Source organism: Durio zibethinus, chromosome 9 (assembly GCF_047325235.1).
Source record: "Durio zibethinus cultivar Kanyao isolate XHJ-2024 chromosome 9, ASM4732523v1, whole genome shotgun sequence".
Classification (NCBI taxonomy): Eukaryota; Viridiplantae; Streptophyta; class Magnoliopsida; order Malvales; family Malvaceae; genus Durio; species Durio zibethinus.
The window spans coordinates 22,572,441-22,594,638 of NC_143170.1; the positions used below are offsets into that span (position 1 = coordinate 22,572,441).

Consider the following 22,198-nt stretch of genomic DNA (forward strand, 5'->3'; position numbering starts at 1 on the left):
ATAGGAGTGAATTTTTTTCAAATGTTAAAAAACCTTTATAGAATTATTTTATTGAACTTAATTTTTTAAACATATCATATATACATGTATCATCTAGCAAAATGCGAGAATGGCAATTGATGTTATTAACTTTTTTTTTAATTGATATTAATTAACTTTTAAACATAAAACTAAGTATCAAAGATACAAAAGTAAAATTACTGAATAAATTTTTTGAGCAAGGTATGCTTACTCCAATCCCACAATCTCCCATCCTTAAATTTGACTCAATTATTGAATACCAATGGAGTTGACTCAATTGATTAATCGTTCAATCATAACAACTGCAACTGGATCCAATTGAGAGGGTAATTTTATACCGAATGCTCAGATTACAACTATTAAAAAATGTAATATAAAAAATTCTCTTAGAAAAAAAAAAAAAAAGGAAGATAAAATAAATGGGTAAGAATTTTATATTTTGTGTTAAATCAAGTTATAAAATCTGGCAACCCAAGGCGCAAGTTGAGTGTTACCAGGGGTTCTTGGATTTACAGCATAATAATCAGACCAGTAACAAGGCGAAATTCTGGCAGCGAAACCCCCCTCCAAATAAATACAAAATGGCAACCAAGTTTCTCCCCCATTCATTCTTCTTCTCCTCTCTCTAGGGTAAGCCAATGGTGCCTGCACATATCTGCATGAATTTTCACCATCGTTATCCTCTGAGTTGAACTACGGAGAGAAAAAAAAAAAAAAAAAAAAAAAAAAGAACCCCAAGTTCCCTAGCTCTTCTATCCCACTACGATGTAAATCCTAAAAATGAAAAAATAATCTGTTTCAAGGTGGTAGGCTAAGCTGTACTTTGTTTAAAAAAGAGGAAGGGGCTGCCTTGTTCCACCTGCAACTTTTTGTGATCCAATTTGATAGTAACAAGATTTTACTTCAAAACACATGGAAGTCAAAATACAGGAGATTCACCTATAATTTACACCAGAAGAAGAGAGATAATGACAAAAATGAAAATGACTGATAACCATAACAACTAATGTTAAAACAAAATTGAAAATTGGTGAACATATTGTAGTTAAATAAGCAATGCTCTTTCTCTAGTGTCAAAGAGATGACATTCCAAAAAAGCTGTTACATCCCCAACAATCATGCAGAAATATCAGGATTTTTTGTTATAAAAAATAAACTGTTAAATATCAACAGATTTGGATTTTTAGATGCTTAGGTTGTTATTTAGTTCTTACAATTATGCTCGAGTAGATTGTAAGTTAAAATTTAAAATTTAACTTTTAGTCTTATTTAAATCCTAATAACACTCATGTTAATCAATAAGATGTTATTTTCTCTTTCTCTTCTATTCTGTTCACATGGTATCAAAGCTTAGGCATTTCACTTGAAAATTGTGATGGCAAAATAGCCATGACTAGAAAAAAAGGCATAACATCCGTAGGTGCTGTTAGAAGAGGTGTTTCTCCGTAAATATTAATGGATTTAAAAATCCATTTATCCAATTGCCATTCACAAACTAAACTGTAAAAATTATCTAGAATGAGCGCAATCAATGAAGCTCATGATTTGCTAGCAAGGGAAAGCTCACAAGTGAGGCAAAGAAACTAGCTAACAATGACCTAACATTGAAGACATGGAGATTTAAGAATTCTTTAGTGATTGTATGGCTTGTAAATTTCATGGAGCTAGCAATTAGAAAAACCTATTTGTTTTTGTCAACTATGGCAAGCGATTCGAGAGACATACTCTGATCTGGAAAACTCATCTCAAATCTTTGAGTTGAAGACAAATTTGTGGCATTCTAAACAAGGAGATCAAGAGGTGATAGAGTATTATAATGAGATGAAAGCATTGTGGCAAAAGCAGGACTTGTATTATGAAAAAGATTGGGAGTGTGCAAATGATAATGCAAGATACATGAAGATGATGTAAAATGACAAGAGTATATGTTTTTTTGGCAGCATTGAACAAGAATCTAGATGAGGTTAGAGGCCAAATTCTTGGCAGGAAAGCACTGCCAACTTTTCATTAAGTGTTTGCTGAAATAAGAAGAGAAGAAGGTCGACGAAAGGTGATGTTCGAAGAGAATAACCAACCTATTGCTAAAGCTTTTGCTCTCACCACTAAGACTTAGTCTTATGATCAATCTGGATAGACACGACAGAGTATACAAGATGACAAAAAGTGCGGTGTGATCATTACCACAAGCCACGACACACGAGATACATGTTCGAAACTACATTGGAAACCACAGAATTGGAAGCCAAGATCATCCAATCGTGAATCAAGAGCATTTCAAATAGGTGTTGAGAAGCAAGCTAATCTGAATGGTTCAAGAGGAACCACAGAGACATCTCCTTCAATAAGGAACAATTAGACCAATTGTATAAACTATTCCAATTCACATAATTCTCAAACAATATGTCTTCCCCTTGTTCTTAAGCTTAAAAAGGTAACCATCTTCAAGCTATTGCTTTTAATGTCTCCTCAATTACTAGTTGTCCATGGATCATTGATTCTGGTGTAACAAGCCATATGACAGGTTGCTTTAAATTGTTTTCTTCTTATAGCCCATGTGCAGGAAATCAAAAAGGTTAAATTGTCAATGGTTCCCTTCCAACAATTGCTGGAAAAAGATCAATAGCTATTTCAAAATCTCTTATTCTTCATAATGTTCTCCATGTTCCAAACCTCTCTTGTAATTTGCTATCTATTAACAAATTAACTTGTGATTTAAATTGCTGTGCTAAATTCTTCTCAAACCTCTATGATTTTCAAGAATTGGACTCAAGGAGGATGATTGGCAAAGCTAAGGAAATTGATGGACTCTATTATTTTGAAAATGGAAGTACCATGTGTGGACAAGCTCAAATGACTTGTATTGGGCCAATCCCTATCTCTAGTAACAATGACATAATGTTGTGACATCTTAGGTTAGGCCATCCTAACTTTCACTATTTGATGTACTTGTTTCCGTATTTATTTAAAAATAAAAATCCATCTTTTTTTCAATGTGATATTTGTCAAACTACAAAGCATCACCGTGCATCATTTTCTATTTAGCTTTATAAGTCTTATAAGTCATATGCTCTTGTTCACAATGAGGTGTGGGGTCCATGTAAAACACCAATAATTTCTGAAAAAAGATGGTTTCTAACATTAATTGATGATCATAACAGGATTTGTTGGCTTTATCTACTCAAAGAAAAATCAGATGTTGAACATGTTTTCAACACATTTTATAATATGGTTGAAACACAATTTCAAGAAAAAATTATAGTGTTTCGAAGTAATAACAAAAAAGAATACTTTAATCAGATTCTTGGAATATATTTTCTGGAAAAAAAGATTATTCATCAAAGCTCTTGTATTAACACTCCACAATAGGACAGAGTGGCACAAAGAAAAAAATAAACATCTTTTAGAAGTAGCTAGGTTTTTAATATTTATAAGTAAAGTACCTAAATACTTGTGGGGGGAAGTTATTCTTACTGCTACTTACCTGAATAATAGAATGCCATCAAGAGTTTTGAACTTTCAAACACCATTAAAAATGTTTGAAAAATGTTTTCCAATGTCATGCTTAGTTTTTGATTTATCTCTTAAAGTAGTTGGATGTGTTGCTTCTATGGGAAAACACTTATTTACATCTAGTTGTAATATTGTAATCGTATATTTATATTTGTATCTCTAGAATTAAGTATTTATATCCTTAAAATTAAGGACAGAAAAATAAGACAGACAATCCTTTAATTATAAGATCAGTTTTAGAAAGATTTAGTATCATAGTTTACCACTAGTTAGTTGTATATAAACCTAAGGTACTTGTATAAATCTAAAAAGGCAGTTTTTCAATATACATTTAGTTTTACTCTTATTTTTTCACAGTTTTATTTTTTAGTTTTTCCACATGGTATCAAAGCTTTAGGCTTTTCTTGGGAAAAATTTTTTTCAACTTTCATTGCTAAATCCTATTTTAAGCCTTCATAGCCAAATCTTGTTAAATCTTTTGATCTTATTTTTTCCTTCTTTAGCTTTCATTGCCTAGAACAGTCTCTGGTTAAACTTTTACTATCAAGACTTGTTTTAGTCCTGAGAAAGATAACCATGCCAGAGATAATAGAATCTACCACTACTACTTGATTTAAAGAAGTGACAACTAGTAAAACCACCGAAGTACTACAAAAATCTCAAGAACAAAGAGAATTGGATAGAGAAGAGATTGAGAAACTAAGAAGCCTATTGAAAACCATTGAAAAGCCTACTAGGGTATGTTCTTTGGGTAAAGTCTCTAGTTCCGGTAAAACTTCTGGTTCTTATGGATTAAATGTCTCAGTTAACCATATTACAAGTTCTTAGGTCATTGACTTAGGAGCTACAGACCATATGATACATTCCTCACAGAAATTTAATATATATACCCTATGTCTTAGTAATAAAAAAATTATTGTTGTAGATGGTTCACTTACTACAGTGGCTAGATTAGGATATGTTCAAATTAATTGCTCATTTGTTCTTTAAAATGTTCACGGTCTTGGATTGTCTACTAATCTGATATCCATACAAAAACTTACTAGCGACATGAACTGCAAAGTGATTTTTTATCCCTCCTATAGTGAATTTCAATACCAAAGTTTGGGGAAAAAGATTAGACTCACTAAAGAGAAGGATAGACTATACTATCTTGAGATATCAAACAATACAAGTAATATCAAGAATAGTTTACCTTTGTCAATTCTTTCTGAAAAATCTCCCAAGAAAGACAAAATCTTGCTTTATCATTTTCGTCTTGGACATCCTTCTTTTGAAACTTTGAAAAACACGTTTCCTTCTTTGTTCAATGGATTAAATGCCAAAAATTTTCATTGTGATTTTTTGTGAACTTGCAAAGCATAGACATGTTTTTTTTTTTTTCAAATAGCAATAAAAGAAGTTATACTCTTTTTTACTTGCTTCATAGTGACATTGGCTCCCTCTACAATTCCTAATATTTCAAAGCATAGACGTGTTTTTTTTTCAAATAGCAATAAAAGAAATTCTACTCCTTTTTACTTGATTCATAGTGACATAGGTTCCATCTACAATTCATAATACTTCTGGTGCAAGGTACAAGGTGGTTTGTTTTTTTCATAAGAGGATTGTACTGGGATCTCTTGGATATTTTTACTTAAATCCAAATCAGATGTAAATAGTTTGTTTTTAAGTTTTCCAAACATAATCCAAAATCAATTTGGAGTGAAAATCAAGAGATTTAAGTCTGAAAATGCAAGACACTATTTCAACCAAAGTCTATCTACCTATTTCCAAAAGGAGGAAATTATCCATGAGTCATCTTGTGTTGATACTCCACAGCAAAACGGAGAGGTAGAAAGGAAAAATAGTGATTTACTAGCCACATCCCAAGCTTTACTCTTTCAAGCAAACGTACCCAAATCCTACTAGGGGGAAGCTATTCTTACTGCGACACATATTATAAATATGTTTCCTTTAAAGTTTTTGGGATTTAAAACTCTTATGGAACTACTCTCATAATTCTATCCAACTTTAATACCACAAATAACCTCACACCTAGGATATTTGGTTGTACATCATTTGTTCATATTCACAGTCATAATAGGGGGAAGTTGGATCTTAGAGCAGTTAAATACATTTTTGTAGGGTATTCATCAACTCCTAAAAGGTTTAAATGCTATCATCCTCGTACCAAAAAATTTTGTGTCTACAGATATCACTTTTGAAAAAAGTAAACCATTTTTTACTCAACATTATCTTTAAAGGGAGACTTCATTCATGAAAGATAAAAATAAAGACTTCTTTTTGCTTGACTTGTCCTCCTCTTCAACATTTTCACCCATTAATTCTTTGAGTTTAAACCTATTTCTTCTGAGTCCAAGTCAAACACTGAATGAGTCTAGACCAATTCCAAACACAAAAGATGTGACAAAGGATAATATTGTTCTTGATACTAGAAGGAATTACAGGTGTACTCAAGAAGGAAAGTTCAAGATCTTGAACCGATGCAAGTCCAAGAACCTAATCCTAACTTTCAAAATGAGGTAACTACAATCTCTGACTCTATTTCTCAAAATGATTATGAATCTCCTAAAACTATAACTAGTGATTATCATTTGCCTATTGCCATTAAGAAAGGAACCGGAGAATGTACTAAGCATCCACTATACCTAATCTCTAATTTTGTGTCATTTGAAAAATTCGTACCATCCCACAAAATTTTTCTTGTGAGCTTAAACACTATTTCTATTCCAACTACATTATCTGAAACATTATCCAATGAGAAATTGAGGTACGCCATGAAAATAGAAATGGAGGCCTTAAAGAAAAATAAAACATGGGAACTAGTAGAGTTGCCTAAAAGAAAAAATTCAATTGAGTGTAAATGGGTTTTCACTGTAAAATACAAGGCAGATGGTACTATTGGAAGATATAAGGCCAGGTTGGTGGCTAATGGCTACACTCAAACTTATGGAGTGGATTATCAGGAAACTTTTGCTCTAGTTGCCAAGATGAATATAGTTAGGATTTTGTTATCCTTGCAATTGGCAGCTTCAACAATTTGATGTAAAGAATGCTTTTCTACATGGTGATTTGGAAGAAGAAATATATATGAAAGTTCCACCATGATTTAAAAGTCATCTAGAAGTAAACAAAGTATGCAAGCTGAAAAAAGCTTTATATGGCCTTAAACAATCTCCTAGGGCTTGGTTCAGGAGATTTGCCAAAGTGAGGCTAGCAATGGGATATAAGTAGAGTAAAAAAGATCACACATTTTTTATCAAGCACTCAGATTCAGAGAAAGTCACAGTTCTATTAGTGATGTTGATGATATAATTATAACCAGAGATGATGAAAAAAAGAGAATCTCTTCAACAATGCTTGGTTAGAGAATTTGAGATAAAAGAATTAGGGAGATTGAAGTACTTCCTAGGAGATTGAAGTACTTCCTAGGAATTGAAGTAGCTCACTCACGACATAGTATTTTCATCTCACAACAGAAATATGTGATGGATCTTTTGAAGGAAATTGGGAAGCTTGTATGTAAACCTGCAAATACCCCTATAAATCCTAATCATAAACTTGGATAAGCTAATGAAAATGTCACTGTAGAGAGAGAGATGTACTAGAGATTAGTTGGAAGACTCATTTATCTCTCACATACTAAACCTGATATAGCATATGCTACGAGTATGATAAGTCAATTTATGTATAATCCAAAAAAAGTGCACCTATAGACTATCTACCGTATATTACTTTGAAGGCCAATCTTGGGAGAGGTATCTTGTTTAAAAGAAATTTGGGGTTGGTTCTAAAGACATATACAGATGTGGATTATGCAAGTTTAGTAACTAATAAAAGATCCACCTTAAACTACTGCACTTTCCTAGGTGGTAATCTTGTGACTTGGAGGAATAAAAAACAGAATGTGATGGCAAGATCAAGTGCCAAAGCTGAGTTCAGAGCAATGGTCAAGGAATTTATGAACTACTGTGGTTAAAGATTATCCTAGAAGGCCTGAAGATCAAGTGGGATGAACCAGTGAAACTCTACTATGATAGCAAGTCTACAATAAGTATTGCACACAATCCTGTGCAACATGATAGAACAAAACACATTGAAGTAGACTGCACTTCATAAAGGAGAAATTATACAATGGTTTGATTTGTACAACGTATGTATCAACCAAGGGTCAATGTGTTGACTAAAGGTCTAAGCAGTGCAACATTTCAAAAAATTATTTCTAAGCTGGGAATGAAAAACACTTATTCACAAGCTTAAGGAAGAGTGTGCGAAAACACTTATTTACAGCTAGTTGTAATATTGTAATCTGTATATTTATATTTTTATCTCTAGAATTTGGGATAGAAAATTAAGATAGACAATCTCTCAATTATAGGATCAGTTTTAGAAAGATTTAGTTTTCTAGTTTACCCACTAATTAGTTGTATATAAACCTAAAGCGTTTGTATAATTATGAAAGAGCAGTTTTTTGATATACATTTAGTTTTACTCTTACTTTTTCACACAATTTTATTTTTTATTTTTTTCACAGCTTTCATGCATGTGCATGACCATAACCGCAGTAAATTGGACCCACGAGCTATAAAAGGTGTTTTTCTTGGATACTCTTCAACATAAAAAGGGTATTGCTGTTTTCAACCTCAAACAAAAATGTTTTTAATAACTATGGATGTCACTTTTTTTTTAATCTCAAAAGTGTTTTTGACACTCATTTTCAAGGGGAGAATAGTTGTGAAGACTCGTTGTTTGAACTTAAAGGTAAAAATACAGATTTTGTACTACAACCAGATACTTTAATGAGTTTGGATTTTGGAGTTTCATATCCAAAAGTGGAGCAACGTACGTCCCTACCTATAAGTGAAATAGAAACTAGAGCAGAGAATAATTCAAGAAGTAAAGAAAGGTTCTGAGCTCATTGCTAATCAAGGAAAAAATAGATTCACAAGAAAGATGACGTCACAACCTTATAAAATTAAAAATCTAATACGAGAATAGATCCAAATAAGACAGTACCTTTACGTCCAAGTAACTCTTATGAATCTAATCTTTCAAAAATTGACATTCTTGAATTTGTAGATATTTCGATTGTTCTTAGAAAAGGTGTTAGAACATGTACCAAGCATCCAATTTCCAAGTATACGTCATATAAAAATCTATCACCCTTCTTATTTGTTTTTATCTCATAGTTGTCTAGTATGGATATTCCTAAGAAAATACAGGAGGCTCTAGTTGTTCCTGAACGGAGGGAGCCTGTCTTTGAGGAGATGAAGGCTCTGGAGAAGAATGACACATGGGAAAATGTTAGTTTGCCAGAAAGGAAGATGCTTGTGAGATGTAAGTGTGTATTCACAATAAAATTCAAATCAAATAGGACTTTGGAGTGTTATAAGGCAAGAGTGGTATGGGATCGACTACCAGTTGCAAAATTAAATACAGTGCATGTGCTTTTTTTCGTGGCTATGAACTTGGAATGGTCATTACATCAATTAGATGTTACGAATGCATTTCTTAATGGTAACTTAGAAGAAGAGGTCTTTATGGATCCTCCACCAAGACTTGAAGACAATTTTGAGTCCAAAGTATGTAGGGTAAAAAAGTCTTTATATGATTTAAAGCAATCTCCAAGGGCATGGTTTGAGTGATTTACAAAGTCAGTCAAGAATCAAGGGGATAGTCAAGGACAAACAGATCATACAACGTTCATGAAGTATACTAATGGTGAGAAGATTGCAATTCTAATTGTCTATGTAGATGACATAATCCTTACAAGATGTGATGATGCTAAGATAGCTAGATTTAAGAGATGCCTTGTAGTAGAATTTGAGATCAAAGATTTGGGACCACTAGGGTACATTTTGGGAATGGAAGTTACATAAAAAAAGGGAATTTTTGTATCACAAGGGAAGTACATCTTAAACTTGCTAAAAAAGATTGGAATGAGTGGTTGCAAGCTAAGTGATACACCAATGGACACAAACCAAAAGCTTGGAAGAAAGATTGAAGGATTCCCAATTGAAAAAGGAAGGTACCAGCGCCTTGTAGGAAAACTAATCTATCTTTCCCACACAAGGCTGAATGTTGCATTTGCAATCAGTGTTGTAAGACAATTTATACACTCACTTGTGACAGTACACAGGATTTTGAGATATCTTAAAAATACAACTAGGAAAGGATTGTTGCTCAAGAAAAATCATTTGAGAAGTGTGAAAGTTTTCACAGATGCAAATTGGGCAAGCTCAATCACTAATAGAAGATCAACTTCTGGTTATTGTGCATTGTGCATTTCCTTGGGGTAATCTTGATCTTGTCACTTTCAAGAGTAAGAAGCAAAATGTTGTTGCACAAAGTAGTGCAAAGGCAGAATTTTGAGCTATGGCTAATGGAGCATGTGAGATGATGTAGCTGAAGAGAGTTCTCGAAGAACTGAAACTAGAATCAGAACCTCCTATGAAGCAGTTTTGTGATAATAAAGCAACAATCAGCATAACTAATAATCTAGTTTAGCATGATCTAACGAAACATGTCAAGATTGATAGGCATTTTATTAAGGAGAAGTTAGAAAGTGAAGTAATCTGCATGCCATTTGTCACCTTAGAGCAACAAACAACAGACATTCTAAAAGTTCGTCTAAACCTAGTTTTGAAGCACTAGTCAAGAAGTTAGGCATAATTAAAATCTATGCACCAACTTGAGAGAGAGTGTAGAAACATCAGGATTTTTTGTTATAAAATCTAAACTGTTAAATATTAACAGATTTGGATTTTTAGGTGATTAGGTTGTTATTTAGTTCCTAGAATTATGCTCAAGTAGATAGGAAGTTAAATTTCAAATTTTAAATTTTAGTCTATTTAACTCTTTGTAACTCTCATGTTAATCAATAAAAAGTTATTGTCTCTTTGACTGTTCTGTTCTGTTGACAAATCATTATTTTAACAACTTGCCCATGTGACAATTGAATCCTTAACAAAGTTAAATAAGATTTTTAATGTCATTATGATAAAATATGCAGCCATTAGAAAAAAGCAAAATATAAAAATAAAGGGCCAATTTATTTTTTTAAAATGTTTTCCATTTTTCATTTTTGTTTACACTCTATAAATGATCATTAAGATAAGATAAATAACTAAATTTGAAAAATCACAAAACAAGGGATTTCAAATGAGAAAAACCACTTTTAACAATTTTCCAATTTTATAGAAAATAGGAAAACGAGGGTTGCCAAATTTATTTATTACCCTTATTCATTGATTATTCATATCATAAGAAATAGGGAGGGAAAATGGAAAACATTATCTAAAATTAAATAAGCCTATAGCTTTTTCACACCTTTTTTTTGTGATGGAGGATGAAAGATGCTAATGATATTGACTAAACACTATACTCAACTGCATGTTAGCAAATTGTTATATTTTAATTTAAATTATTATTTGTTACCATCTAGTGCAAACCGAAAGGTGGTAAATACTAATCAAAATAATCTCTCTATATTCTTCCTAACTACATAAATTGTATTTAATATAGAAATTTCTCAAGAAGAATCAGTAAATTGCTGAAAAAAAGGGGGGGGACAATCAAAATACCTGATACCATCCACTATGGCATCCCAGCAAAAATGTGTGTGGCCAAATACATGACATGCAGAGGAACTATCTTTAATCCCATGTATAGACCTTATACGATCCTCAAGCCAATCAGAGCCAATGATTTTTGGGAGGTTTGGATAGAACAACATTCTTTTCTCTGGACACAGTTCTTGCCTGCATAAGAATAGCAACAGTAACTTCTTGCCCCAAGTATTTGTCAAACTGATTTTATGAACTCTGTTTATGCTAACATAAAAGGTTTTTCAGGTTCAGGCTAAGAAAAAAAGCAAACATGCATGATATTGCTATTTAAATGGAAAAAAAAAAGCCCACACCCACATAGAATTGAGTAAATGGAGTTCTGTATTATTTGCAAAAGACAGCAATTTTTTTGAGAAATTCTAAACCTGAACAAAAATCTTTTGTTTAAGCAATAGACTAAAGTTTTCTTATTTCCAATGTGCCTCAATGAGTTTCAAAAATAAGAAACTCATTTACCAGTAAGTAAAGAGAAATTGAAGCTTTAGAAAAAGTAAAATATTTTGCCTCTTAAAGGCAGTTATTGACAAAAAATGCTGTGAATATGAATAGCCAAGACAGAAACTGAAATAAAGATGTTTAGTTGAAAAACTTAAAGCATGTGTGACAAGTACCGTAGAATACATTAAAAAAAATAAGATTTTGATCTTAAGGATCTATTAGTATAATGTATTTCCTTTCAAAGACTTCTAGTGCAAAAGAAATCAGGACATTATTTTTTGATCCTCTATATGCTGTTAGACAAAAAGTAATGCCAATTATGTTACATAACAAGCAGTTTAAGATTTTCTTTGGTAACAATATCGAGGTATAATTTGGTAAATATATCACCAGTAGTTCTCAAACTCCTGTTGTCTCATTAAATCCTAACTAATTATTCAGGGATTTTAACAAGACAAAGAAGTTACTGACAACCAATTTTTTAAAGTTGGCAGCACAAATATTTAATCATCAACCTCAACAATTCTGCAAGATTTCTTATAATTTAATGCAGATTATTAAATTTTATTTTCAATTAAACTAATTATTTCCTTATAGAAAAAAATTTTAAATAATTATTTAATAAAATAATACAGAAGTACCATACGGAAGCCAGCATACTGTTTGGTCTCTTCCACAACCTTCTTCTGTCTCCAGGTAAATGACTTTTCCTAATAAACTTTCATGATTATGCCACAAGTTTACTCCAAATTAATAAGACTGTTTGGTTGATGTTTATGGTATTGACCTTTTGTTTTCTATTCATTTTTTAATTTTTCTTTTTGTTTTTGGTTCATTTTTTGAAAAAAAAAAGTAAATAGGAAAATAATTTATATTTGATTCACTGTAATGTGTAGAATCTATACATTGTAAGTGAATCAAATGATGCCACTTCATCAATGATCAAACATAAATTTTTACTAGCCCTTAAATAAATACACAAAAACTTAATTTAAAAAAAAATCTCATTAATGAGTTGGAACTATCTAATTTACTGACACTATATAGAATCTATACATGCATCAAATATAAACTCATGCACCACAATATGCTGCTCCAGCCTATGGTCCATCAATTGAAAATTTCTATAGTGTTCCTTCAATTTCCCATAACAATTCATATCATGAAAACCACCACTTGCCCACCCAATATCTAGATACTGTGACTTGATTGACAATTTTGTGATCATTCTCTCTCATGTTTGGATCCTCTCTTTCTCCTTTCAAATATCAAAACGATGCAACAAAAAGAGCTCTTTATCTCTTTTCAATCTGACATTAGGAGCTCAAGGTAAATTCCTACATATCATATTTGTTTCGATTACTTATGCAAACCCCATCCCCGCATCCCACCCTGTTTCTCCCTCTCTCTCTTCTCTTCCCCTATAATTTTAAATGACATGTTACAATAGAAAATGCAGAAGAGACAAACTTACTTTTACTAGACAATTTCATGATAGTTTACAAGAACTAGGCACTAAAAGTTAGATTATTTCCAAAAAAGGATTATCACTGCTGGTCCTGAAACCAAGTGCCATTAAGTTGACTCACAATTTATTAATTAGTAAAAACTGAAGTTTATCCAAAATCATGTCAACCATCAGTCAAATGGCACTTGATTCAACTCCAACTTGTGTCAGGGTTTCTCAACTTCACAAACAAACAAATTCCTCCGATAGATGCAAGATACTATGATAAATTCCAATTAGAAGAACATATAGAGCAATAAAAGTAGATTTGAGACTCATCAAGGACAATCCAAATGATTTTTAACCCTTATAAGGAATGTTAAAAGTTTCAACTGTGTTTCCTACAACAAGACACCTCTGTGTCAATAATGTGGAACTTGTGCTACATTCTCATTATTAAATCAGAAACTCTCATCAGATACATTGACAACATAGTGATCCTTCATTACAAGAAAGTCACCTCCTTAACATTACAAAGACTTAATTATGGGGATAAGAACATAGTGCTCTTTTAAATTCTGAAGCAGATGAAAAAGAAGAATATCCTTGCTCTTTCTATTATATATTACTTAACTTTAATTTTAAACCCTACAGACATTGAGGACTTCATTTTGAAAGCCAGGACCAAGCCCAAATAAAGGAAGGTGGCAAAAGGTAGTCCACAGGCAGTATATATTGTCGTTGAACCTCCAAAAATGAATCAAATTAGAAATACAATGAAAAGTAGGAAAGAGCCAATGCATCGATGCTCAAATGTACTGCAAAAGGAAGGATCCCTACATCTTCTTGGACTGGTGCAAGTAAAAAACTTGGTCCACTAGGATTAAAAAGCTTCATTTGTTACATGGAATATCGAGAACTATCAGAAGAAGTGATTGAAGCTATGAAGTAGAGAGCTATTGGTGTTTTGTGCCTTAAAGAGACAGTGAACTAGGGAAAGGACTGGCCACAAAACTCTGGTATTTAGGTAGGGATAAAACACGGCCGGATGTGTATCTTTATAAATGCTGAAGGATGATATGATGGAAATGAAAAGGAATTGGGAGAAGATCATTGGTGTCAAAAAGGAGATGGAAGAAGACACTTAATATTATCAATGTGTATGCAATTCAAGTTGGTTAGAATGAACAACTTAATGAAAAATTTAGGAAAGATTTGGATGCACTATCTAAGAACTTCCTTGAGAAGATTTCTATGGGATATTTGACAGGGCATAGTGGAAATGCAGCAAATATAGTACAGATATTCATGGGTCGTCATGGTATCAAAGAAAGAAATGATGAGGGAAAGGCTAATATGGACTGTGCCAGAAAGATGTCAGGATAGGTAGCACTAGCTTTAAGAAGAGTGATGAGCACATGACCACTTCTAAGGATTGCAATATTGTCCTAGGGATGCTTGCCACGCGGATGGAGGTTAGCGGTTCTTGATGTGATCATGAGATGTTGAAGGATGGAAAAAAGAGGTAAAAAGATCTTTAAAGAGCCCATAAATCAGTTGGTGAGATTTAAGATGTGGAAAACATATTGCCTTTAAGAACAAGTTTGGTAAACAATATATTTGGGGTTGTACAGCCAATCACATTCAAAAAGTGGCTAAGGAATTTCTTAAAGATTGGAAACCTCCACGGAAAGAAACTTGTTTGTGGAAAAAAGAAGATACAAGAAAAGTTAAAAGTTGAAAGAAAACAAACTGCTGTAAAGATTTATATAAATGCAAAAATGAAGAGAACTTACGGATGAAATAAGTATGAGAATTTTAAGGTGGTTAGGACAAGTGAGGTACAACCTATGACCACAAGATGTGCTCTATTGAATGATACCCTCGTCAAAAGAGGGAGGTGCGACCTAATAAGACCTAGGAGAGAGAAATAAAATGTAACCTTTCTCTTAAGATTTAACTTGATCCTAATATGGAACCTAATCCCTCCAACCAACTAATATACCAGGAAAAGGCTTTGTTGTACTGACATTTAGAGTACAGATGCAATTAGGGTATTTGCTCTAGATATATGCCTTGATTAATGCTTTCTATTATTAAATCTAGGCAACATTAAATAAATGCTCATTGAATTTCAAGTTAAACAATGAGTTGAGGAAAAAGGAAATAACCTAATGGAACCCAAACCCAACCTTCAAAAAGGAGGTCTACACCGAATCAATCTCTCACTCAACTTACGGCACCTTCGAGCTTTAAGTTTACACAATTCTTGAATCTGAAATAAATTGGCTGCACTTTGTAGCAATCCTATTGTTAGAGGCATTTTATGGTCCAAAGGGCAAAATAGACATTTTATCCCAAAGTGTGAGCCAGCAACCACACGAGGGCACTTTTATCATTTTGACCCGAGCTAACATGTCAAGCCGACCTGAAGTCCCGGTATCGACATCAACTCAGCCACCTCTATTTGCCACCTAAAGGAACATGGGAATGCTGACTTGTCACTTCCCAATTGGGTTGTTGACTAGCAGATCAGATCAGGCCAGCAATGTCAGCCCTAACCCCACTACTTAAAGCTCGGACCACCCAGGCCCACACTCTCACCCTACAGGTATAGATAACCCCTCTCCCTTCGGTACTATTCATTCAATTTCCTTATTCTTCATTTCCAAGTTCTCCCCTCTCCCTTCCCAAGCATTAACTTGAGCATCGAAGCACAAATGCCGGAGTAACCTCCAGCCTTTGCTACTAACCGACCTCCTACCTTGTGATTTCAAGTTCTTGCCCTTGTCAAGACAGCTCGACACCAACACCTATTTTGAGCAGGATCTGCAAATGATTTCTGGAAAACCGTTCATATTCAATTTCTATTATTGTCGTGCAATCTGCTCATGCTTCTCATATCAGACAAATCAAATTGATCCTGACATTGGTCTTAACTCTTACTAGAACTTTTTAATTCTATCCTTAATGTCTTCAAGATTTCTTCATAAATCCAAGTAAGCTTCCCTAAGTTCTGGTTTCTCATAAACATTTAACTGATGCCTAAAGTAACTTACAATCAGAAATCGAACCTCTTAGTTTCCTCAGGATTCCTGGAAGCAGCTGTGTCCATGAAACCTGAATTACTGTCAATTAATCAATCCTCCTAATCAATCCTGATTCCAGATTATGTTTTAGGATAGGTTGCAACCCCAAACTGGCTTGATCATTTTCCCTTTCTAGTTCGTCCCTCCAGCAACTAGAAAACCTCTTGTTCACACAGTTTGCACCATTCCCAATCATCTTTACATCACTCATTTTTTTTTTTTTTTGTTGACATTTACATACTTCACCCATGTAAGTATTGCACTATCCCTATATTATGTACTTGGTGCTTGCAGGATCATTCTTGCCTCCGCATCTAGCTACCTACTTTACATAAGCATTTCATACTCCTCCAAATCCTAATAAATTTCATCCCATTTCTCTCACAAGACAATGCTTTTCAACAAAGTTAAAGAAACTATCCTCCTCTAACCACCATTGGCACATTACAAATTATGGGAGCAATATGAATCAGCAAGCAACTAGCTAAAACAAATAAAGAGAATAAGCATGTAGCTAACCTAGGAACAAAGTGAGAAAATGTAATTATTTGGCTACAAGTCCTCTGGATCTGCTTCACAGTATGCTGATTTTTTTCATTCATCGCATCAAAGCATAAAGCAAGAGACGTATCTCTGTTTGAAAGGTTGCCAGGCCACTTGCATGCATGAAAGTCCTTGCATGCCTAGAAGAAGAAAACGAGCAAACAAGTTAAGAATGTCTCGTACTTCACCAAATCAAAAATCAGAAAACACTTCATGACAAAAACAGACAAATAAAGAGAAATGAACAAGGAAAGAGAAGTAGGAAAGAAACAAAGTAAAGAATTTCCAAAACAATTTGAGATAAGCATGAAGATGCAAATGCCTAAACATCAAACAACTATTAGACGGAAGATTATGAAAAGCAATGAGTGGATAACGACACATAAGAAAACTCATCATAGCATGTGATTCACCAACATAAGTACAAAAACAATCTACATAATGCTAGACATTTTAAACATAAAACAGTTAATTATGCAGAATGTATGAGATGACTTCATCAAATAGAATGAAGAGTAAGGGCCAAGAACAGAAGAAATCCATGGTATTACACTATTAACAATCTATTGTGTATAAATAAGATAAACCGCATTGATCAACATTAATGAGAGATGGCACTTCATTATATGCAAATTTAGCGCATTTAAGCTGTAGGTACTGCACATAAGTCACCATAGTTGTTTCAATGTTACTAGAGAGCATAGATCAACATCAATGAGAGATGATGCTTCACGATAGTTGTTTAAGCATTATCAGATAGCTTAACACAATGGCTTCTTTTTGTACAAACATTAGGATTGTCACTTGCATTATCTCAATATTTGTAACTCAAGAAAGAAAGTTATAATTATTATGCTTAATTGGACAGAGAAAAAAAAAGAACAGGATGATAATTCTGCACCAAAAAAAGCTTTCAAAAACCTCAAAAGGGTAAAAGAAAGTGAATCACCATATCCAAAGATGGAATTCGAATGCCACTTATGTTCTCCTCCCTATCAAAGCTCTGCAGCAGAAGCAGAGGTACAGAACAAACAGGAATTACTTTTAGCACACTAAAAGGTGTAACTTTCAAACAGTCAAGCAACCAAGGACTGTAATAGTTAAAAAATAAATAAACAAATAAATAAAACTATTTATGAAATAATCACCTCATGGTACCAAGAAAATAAAGGAACAATTCCCAAGCCATCTATAGCCACTGGATTGGTCTCAATTCCAAGTTGTCTAGATGCATCAAGCAACTTATTCAGCTTCTCAATAGAATCAAGCTGAAAATGGAACCACACTACTTCAATCTAAGATGAAAATTTTACATTACCAGCAAAGGAACACACTATAACAGAAACAAGTTCGAAAAACAAGAAGCACGCATGGTGACATTATCAAACATAGAGCAATGGAATTGGATAAATAACATTATATTTTAATTCCTGTGACAATCCAATAAATTAGAGGTCAAATATACAACAGAGAAATCATAAACACCTTCAGAAGAGTAAGGAAATCTTCAGAATTTAAACAGAAACTTAAGTGACAAGTACATGACCAAATTGCAGGCTGCAGCTTTTCAAAAGACAAAAAGGTTGACAAAACCTCCAGAATTATTAGGTGACAAAACTGCCTATTCTAACGGGTAAACACTTGATAAGAAACTAAAGAAAGTGTTGAAATTTGTTTAACTAAGTGATAAAATTGCATAAAAGTAAACACACACAGATAAATGCATCTATATAAAAGCATGTGAATTGTGAACTTAAATTTCTTTTCTTATATATATATATGTATATATATTTATATATATACATATATATACATATACAAACATGTATGTATGTATGTATGTATGTATGTTTGTATTTCTTACATCTTCTCTCTCCCAACGACACCATAGATCATGGTTTCCTGGTATATAGAAGACATATTCAAACCTTTCCTTCAAGAGAGACATGGTCAAAACAAAGTTCTCATATATCTCTGCTACATCACCAGCAACAAGAAGAACATCTTTCTTGTGTCTCCTAGTTGACAAACTCCTCACCCATGCCATATTCTCTGGATAGTCGGTATGCAAGTCAGAGAGCACAAAAACCCGTAGACCAAAACCATCTCTCGTTGCAGCAGGCAATATCTTAGGCCTTTGTATACAACCCCTCTTTATGCCTCTCCTATACTTTTTTAATGCAATTTTCTCAGAGAGACAGTTTGAAGATAAGCTCAAGGATGAGATCATAAGCATTGTTCAGTTTTAAGTGCAATGAAACAGCTGAGATGAGCAAATTGCTTTGATTTAACAATAACCCAGCTGATGAACAACAACCAAGCAAGCAATTACAAAGCATTAGCTTATCATTCAAATTCAAACTCCAGCAACTAAAGCATCTAACTCGTACATTGGCTAAAACTAAAAGGCGCATATGAATGCAAAAAGAAATACTAATATTTCAACTAACCATCAACTGACTAGGCATTTGACCTTTACAAAAATTTTAAAAGTAAACTGAAGGTTACCATTTGGATTAAAAAATAGATTTTACAAAAAATTAAAAAGAAAAAAAGAGCACGTTCATTTGGAAATCTGTATGAGGATTTTACAGCTTCCGTTTGTTTACATAACACATTTTCTCGGTATCGGATGGGTAATTTCTGAGAATAAAGGCCGCATATAATCCGAGGATTTGTTTGTAAGTAGGTTTGCAATGCCCAATAAATTGAAAAAAAAAAAAAAAAAGAAAAAATAAATAAAATTGCTTACATGCTTATTTCGGGCGTCTTTTCGCCCTTTCCGCTTTTCCTTTTAAGACTGATCCAACTCTAATCCATCTAATAAATAAATTAAAAAAAAAAACCCCCATAAACTTGGGGTGATTACACATGAACCCTCCGATTGGTTAGTCTTGTTATTTATCGTTAGATCCAAAAATATATTGGGTTGAATGAAACTAGGAACGGGTTAACCTTCGGAAGCAAAAAAAAACAAAAGCAGACATACATGCATATATACATAAATATATATATATATATAAACACACACATTCACATATTTGTAATCAAATTGTGCAATATCCTTCTTTAAAATTTGAAAATTTTTTTTTAGTATCTATACTAAATTTATACTAAATACACTTAGATAAATCTAATACACAAAATTATTATAAGAAAAAATAAAATAATATTATCATTTTATTTTGTATTTAATGTATATAAAAATTAGGATAAAATAATTTATTTATTTGTCAAAATTATCTTTCTTCAATATTTAAAAAATTTAAATTAGTAATGTAATTTTTAAAGACATAATTAAACATATAAGTTTAATTTCATGAATTAAAAATAATCATCTCTACTTAAGGAGAATTGAATAATTTTATGTCAAGAATATATTAATTCTCCTTACAATTCATATCTTTATGTTTATATACAAATCAAATATGATATAAGATGATTATCATATTATCCTATAAATAATCTTATATATCAAACATTATCTTAAAGTAATCCCCATTTCTATTTCATGTCGATATGTGTCCAAACTTAATTACTTGACACTAATTTTTTAAAATCTTTTTGAGTTTTGAAATTTATTTCAAACATAATAATTATATCATATTATTTATTGGGGGTATTTATGACATTTGTAGATTAAAATTTGAAGAATTCTATTTACACCCCCATTTATTATTTTATACATCCAACTTTTAATTATATTTAATTTAAAACTCAATTTTCTATTTTTACTAAATACCCCCCATCCTCACTTTCTATTTTTCATTCTTACCTTGTTTTCAATTGATTTTGGTTGAATTGTAGTTGAAATGCATGTGAATATAGGTTAGGGTTTACGGTAAAATTTAGGTGAAATCAAATTTTTCAGAAATAGATATACAAGAAACCTTAACATGCATGCTAGTCCACTAATCGAGCTTGAACACCCTATAGAAACAATTTAATTAAATTCATAAGAACAATTTAATTATATTTTATTTTTGAAAATAGATTTTCGAGAATTATATTGCATTTTCAAAAATGAAAAATAATTCTCCTGAAAAACTTTGCTAAAAAAAAAAATTAAAGAGCGTTCTAAATACACCATATTGCATTTCTAAGAATTATATTGCACTTTTAGAAATTCATTTTTGTGACTATAATATAATTTTCGAAAATCTATTTCTAAGAATTACGTGATTTGTAGTATTTAACAAAGGTTTCAAAATGTTGGTTTTAATTTTAAAGATTTTGGGTTTAGTATATGTAAAAGAAAGATGAAAGAAGAAACAGAAGAAGAAGAAAAAGGAATAAAATAATAAAGAAGAAGTAGAAGAAAAAAAAAAGAAGGTTTGGGGTGTATAAGCTATTGAGATATTTTTGTCATTTATTAAAGGCTAAAATTGATATTTGCTATGTGGGTATTTTTGAAAGAAAATTTAGGGGGTGTATAAAGAAGATTTTATGGTGTATTTAGAACAACCTTAAATTTTTTTTTGTAACAAAGTTTTTTTAGAGGGTTCTTTTTACTACCATCAAGTGATTCTTTTAATTTTTAGAGAGTATTTGGTTCACGAAATTTTATATTCCGAAAGGGAAAGTGATCCCTAAGAAAGTGTGGATTCTTGGTAAGGGGTGATTCTTCTCAGTATAGGAATGTTAGATTTCTATGTTTAATTTAGGAAAAAGTCAAATTACTTAATAAAATCTTTTTATAATAATTTCCTTCATTACATGTCAAATACATCATTTTTGTTAAATATAACGTAGTGTTAACCAACGAAATATGAATTAAAATATAGTTTATTTTATTAAAAAAAATCATAAAACAAAACGTCATATTTGATATAGAAAAATTTTGAAAACAAATACTACAACATTTTCATGTTGAAAAACACCATATTTGATATAAAAAAATGAAAACAAATACTACAACGTTTCTATGTTGGAAAATGTCATATTTGAGAAAACTCTGCTTGAAGTTATCTCAAGTCCACACCTTCCTACCACTATGTGTGAGCTTTAGATAGGTTGATAGTGTTTACATGAGATCTTTGATACCTTGTGACTTGTATTTAATTTGCTTACTTTTTTTTATATATGTGTGTGTATGTGGTTTAGAATCTAATAGAAAATAGTAAGATTTGACCGCTTGAATGAATGAAAAAAAAATCCTCAAAGCCATTCGTTTTAATTTGGATCTGGACTAAAAAAGCAATCCTTAGAGCCATTTGTTTAAATTCCACAAAATAATAATAAAAATAAAGATGTTTGGTTCACAAAAAACATCATTATTTTATTAAAAATTTCAAAAAAAAAAATTAAACCACAATTACTGCATTTGGTTCCCTAGAAACATCGTATTTGACATTGAAAAAAATTGTAAATGACATTTTGTTCATAAAAAATGTCATCACTGTATTAAAAAAATTAAAAAAAAAATTCACAATTACTGTGTTTGGTTCCCTAAAAACGTCATATTTGATATTGAAAAAAAATAGTACTCAAATATTATGTTAAACTTCCAAGAAATGCAA

At 32.0% G+C, this 22,198-nt stretch overlaps 1 protein-coding gene and 1 pseudogene across 4 annotated transcripts; one reads left to right on the forward strand and one right to left on the reverse strand.

Moving 5' to 3' along the window:
- Window positions 1-330: 330 nt before the first annotated feature.
- On the reverse strand, window positions 331-19,642 carry LOC111311639 (uncharacterized). Of its 4 annotated transcripts, XR_002692655.2 has the most exons (8): window positions 19,432-19,642; window positions 18,544-18,981; window positions 17,828-17,947; window positions 17,629-17,682; window positions 16,656-16,819; window positions 11,118-11,294; window positions 844-960; window positions 543-676 (listed from the first exon to the last, which is right to left on the reverse strand). XR_002692655.2 is itself a non-coding variant. In XM_022911201.2 (7 exons), exons 2-7 carry the CDS (start codon window positions 18,913-18,915, stop codon window positions 466-468), a joined length of 1,098 nt encoding a protein of 365 aa, XP_022766936.1. In that variant the 5' UTR covers window positions 18,916-18,981; window positions 19,432-19,635; the 3' UTR covers window positions 331-465. The 4 variants fall into 4 exon arrangements, 3 of the variants coding, with proteins under 3 accessions (XP_022766936.1, XP_022766942.1, XP_089622020.1); XM_022911201.2 differs by lacking the exon at window positions 844-960 and having other exon boundaries at window positions 331-676; window positions 19,432-19,635; XM_022911207.2 differs by lacking the exon at window positions 844-960 and having other exon boundaries at window positions 331-676; window positions 18,544-18,849; window positions 19,432-19,632.
- Window positions 1,496-2,553, forward strand: LOC149516875 (uncharacterized; annotated as a pseudogene).
- Window positions 19,643-22,198: the final 2,556 nt, after the last annotated feature.